Source organism: Cynoglossus semilaevis, chromosome 11 (genome assembly GCF_000523025.1).
Source record: "Cynoglossus semilaevis isolate Cse_v1.0 chromosome 11, Cse_v1.0, whole genome shotgun sequence".
Classification (NCBI taxonomy): Eukaryota; Metazoa; Chordata; class Actinopteri; order Pleuronectiformes; family Cynoglossidae; genus Cynoglossus; species Cynoglossus semilaevis.
Genome location: NC_024317.1, coordinates 337,577 through 341,311, shown reverse-complemented (window position 1 = coordinate 341,311; position 3,735 = coordinate 337,577). Strand labels below are relative to the sequence as shown.

Sequence of the window (3,735 nt, the reverse complement as noted above, 5' to 3'; positions counted from 1 at the left end):
CCGCCACAGAGCGGGATGTGATCGGGTCGGACCGACACCGTGGTGGAACGAGTCAGAGCCCTGGGTGAAAACGTGATTGGACGTAGTAGTGTCCAAATGGTACTACATGTACTACTACACCTGTACTGAGTGTTGGTGGTTCAGGTGTGTACAGAGCGGTGGCTCAGTGTAGCCGCTCACCAGCTGTGATGATTGATCTGTCTGTGAGGTCAGAGTTACCAGTTAACTGTCAACTAGAGAATCTCATCACAGTCACAGCATCATCTGGGCCGAGGCACCACCAGGGGGTGCTAGGAAACACGAGCTTCCACCGTGGTGCTGTTTTATATTTATATATATTTTGGTTTTTTTATGTCTGTACGTTGTATTTCCATTCTTAGTTTCTTCGTTTTTTTTTTTTTTATATGAATTGTTTTCAGCTGGTGTGTTTCACACATCGTGACGTGATGTCATGGCGTGATGTCATACGTCATGGTGTGATGTCATACGTCATGGCGTGAGGTCACACCTCAACACCTGAGGTTAAGGTTATTTTTACTCAACAGAAACCTTTTGTCATCAGTCATTAGCCGAGACAAAGAAGTGACTCTGACTAATTCCTCTTTACAATGGGCCCACATTGAATCAATACCAGGTGAAAAGCTGCGGGGCCCCCTGGAGGACGGTACATGGCGGTAATCATGCCCACTGGACGGCTTATAATTAGATTCTAATTGGATGGTAACTAATGAGACGAGGCCTGAGCGGTTTATCAACCTCCTCTGAACCTTTGAGTACGAAGGACATCAGCTGAACAATGAAACGGTCCAATCAGAGAGCAGCGCTGAGGATTACAGAGCTGTTATCAGTCAGACGGCGCTCCGCCACATGTCCCAGACGCCAGGCCTCTCCAACCAGGTTCTCAATCATCTTCAGTCCAATCACTGTGCTGCTCTGAACAGACGTGACGTAAACATGCGTTCTACATCCAGGCCGCGTCCCAGTTAGCCCGTTAGCCCGTTAGCTTCGTGCATGTCTACATTTCCCCGACTCGTTACAGACGGGGCCGTCGACCTTGTGCTCACGGTTCATGTACAAGAGCAGATGTGTTGTCGGGGGGGGGGTCATTGAGAGCAGCAGTCATTAGACCCACTGTGACACAGCGCTGTTCTCACGAAATAAAGTCGAGGAAACAAAAGGCAGAGGCGACGAGATGAGTTATGGAGGAGAAAAGACCCCAGTAGAACGAGCCGACTCCTACTTCAGGGGGTTTTCTTTGTAGGACATGGGGGGGGGGGGGGAGGAGGGGGGGGGACTTTGGAAAATGATCCGTACGCTGCCGGGCTGCTCTCGAGTGTCGTTACGGCAACTTACCGGGCTCACGGATACACACATGCCAGTGAAAACCAACAGAGGGGTGTGTGGGGTATGTCCACAGTCGGCGTGGTGCGTTCAAGGGTGTTCTGTAGAGGTGAGGCCGCGCTTCAACAATCAATCTGTATTAGGGAGGATGAGAGTGAAGAATTGATTTAATGAATGCAGCCTCATGTCCTGGAGCCACGTGTAATCCACCGAGAATCAGGAGCCTGAGCCCAGGGGTGTTCACGGCAGACTGCTGGAGTGGTCTGTGATGATAGTCTCCACATAATCCCATAATTCCTTGTTTAATTAAACTGTAGATCTGCCCCTGCCCCTCTGCCCCTCTGCCCCTCTGCCCCTGCCCCTCTGCCAGCTCTGTTGCTCTTTTGTTCTCACAGTTGTTATTTGGAGGTTTGGTCGGAGAATTCTTTCATGTTCAAATCTTTGGCCGCGACGGATGTTTAGAGACGCATCAGAGCCGCGAACAAAGACCACGACGACGACGATGGCGGCAGCGGCGGCGGCAGGACCCAGCAGTCAGGTGAACACTGTGTCTGTCAGGAACATAAATCTCTTCTTCAACGTCCGCCTTTATTTCCTCTCTCCCACACTCTCTGGACGTTGCGTGATGCAATCCCGCTGGGCCCGCAGCAACGTTGGCACGTCACGCCACCCTGTCAGAGGCTCAATGAGGAAATTATGAAAATGCGAGTTTTGCGACGCGAAATGAAAGAATCCTCGTATTGAATAGACGTGAAGAGGAGGTGAAAATGATGCAATTTTCTAAATTCAGTTATAAGGCTAATGTGCTATGCTAAAGCACATTAGCTGTCAGAAACGCCTCCTTGGGTCTGGATCCTACGTCTTTGTGTCGTATCCTTATGAAATGCAGTCGGTTGAGAGCCTCAGATGTGATGTCGATGTCGACGTGTTCTCGTGTGTTTAACGTCGGCTGACTAAAGCCCCGCTGCCGACGCCTTTTGTCGGGGTATTTGGTTCTGCACTTGTGCTGTGTGTGAGCAATCTGCCCCGGGCTACTGGGTGAGAGGCAGCAAGGTGGCCCGTGCAGATTAACCCCCCTCTGCCCCCCCCCCCCCAGAGCTGCAGCAGGAGCCTCTTCTACGTTACATAAATATCCACCGATTAGGATAAGGTTCCCCTGGTGGTGTGTTGGGGGCGCTGCAGCTGCGATGAGTTCAAATGTCATTTTCTCTTTAACTATTGTAACCCCCCCCCCCCCCCCCCCAGGTAACCGCACCGATGACGGCTCAGACGTAGATTCGGAGCCCGACTTGCCCCTGAAGAGGAAGCAGAGGCGCAGTCGCACCACCTTCACCGCTGAGCAGCTGGAGGAGCTGGAGAAGGCGTTTGAGAGGACGCACTACCCAGACATCTACACCAGGGAGGAGCTGGCTCAGAGGACCAAGCTGACGGAGGCCAGAGTTCAGGTCAGGCTGCAGCCACAGACACCACTGCTGGTGGAAGGTGGAAGAAATATAGTTCATCTTAGTCGGAGATTGACATCTGACTTGGCTGTTCATCGACCTTTGACCCCTCAGGTCATTTACAGTAGCTGTAGAAAAAGCGACCGTTTTTCTTCAGTAAATCTCCGTCTTCATCTTCACACATTTAAATGATGCAACAAACAGAAATAGTTTCCTGCACATTTGGCTGATTCAGTTCTGCTGCAGCTGAACTTTGAACTCTGAACTCTGAACTCTGAACTCTGAACTCTGAACTCTCCACTGCCAGGGTCCATGAGCTGCAGTGGCAGTTGTCACAGTTGTCACAGTCACTGGGGCAAATATTTGGTCTGACTGGGCTGACTGGGACATCATCCTCATCTTCATCTTCATCTTTATCCCCCATACCCACATCTTCACCCCCCCCCCCCCCCCCCCCGCCTCCTGTCTTCTGCCTATTGCTACCAGTGACTCGTTGATTTGTTTCCCTCTGTTCTTCACTGCTCTCAGTTAGACCTGCTGTCACAGTGTTTGGACACTGATGCCCCCCCCCCCCCCCCCATCTTCACACCTCTGGCCCAGAGATGTGTCTGGCCGACGGCGCTGCTGCTGGACGCTAGAGTTATGGCAGCAGCTGGGCTCAAACTCAGAGCATTCCTGATGGATTTCACATTTCGGCCTTTGGCCAGGATCTCATGGTCTTTCAAGCTCGCCGCTGCTTGTAAAATCTTCCACATATCACACAGGGTTCCTCATCCTCTCTGGGGAACCTGCAGACCCCCGACCCCCGACCCCCGACAACAACATTAATCAATCAGCTGCTAGAACAAAAAAAAAAAAGTCTGGGGCACCGACCGCTCTCCTCTTACCACGATCACTCACCCTGAACTAAAACTAAAACCTCCTCACTGTTCATCACACTGCAAACATGCAG

At 51.5% G+C, this 3,735-nt stretch overlaps 1 protein-coding gene across 2 annotated transcripts in view; it reads left to right on the top strand.

Annotated features, from left to right (window-relative positions):
- pax7a (paired box 7a) overlaps positions 1-3,735 on the top strand; it is a 41,455-nt gene that overhangs the window by 16,258 nt on the left and 21,462 nt on the right. For both annotated transcript variants that reach the window (XM_017036909.2, XM_008319572.3), the window contains exon 5: positions 2,587-2,786. In XM_017036909.2, the coding sequence (XP_016892398.1) occupies positions 2,587-2,786 (200 nt within the window). The remainder of the gene's footprint in view (positions 1-2,586; positions 2,787-3,735) is intronic.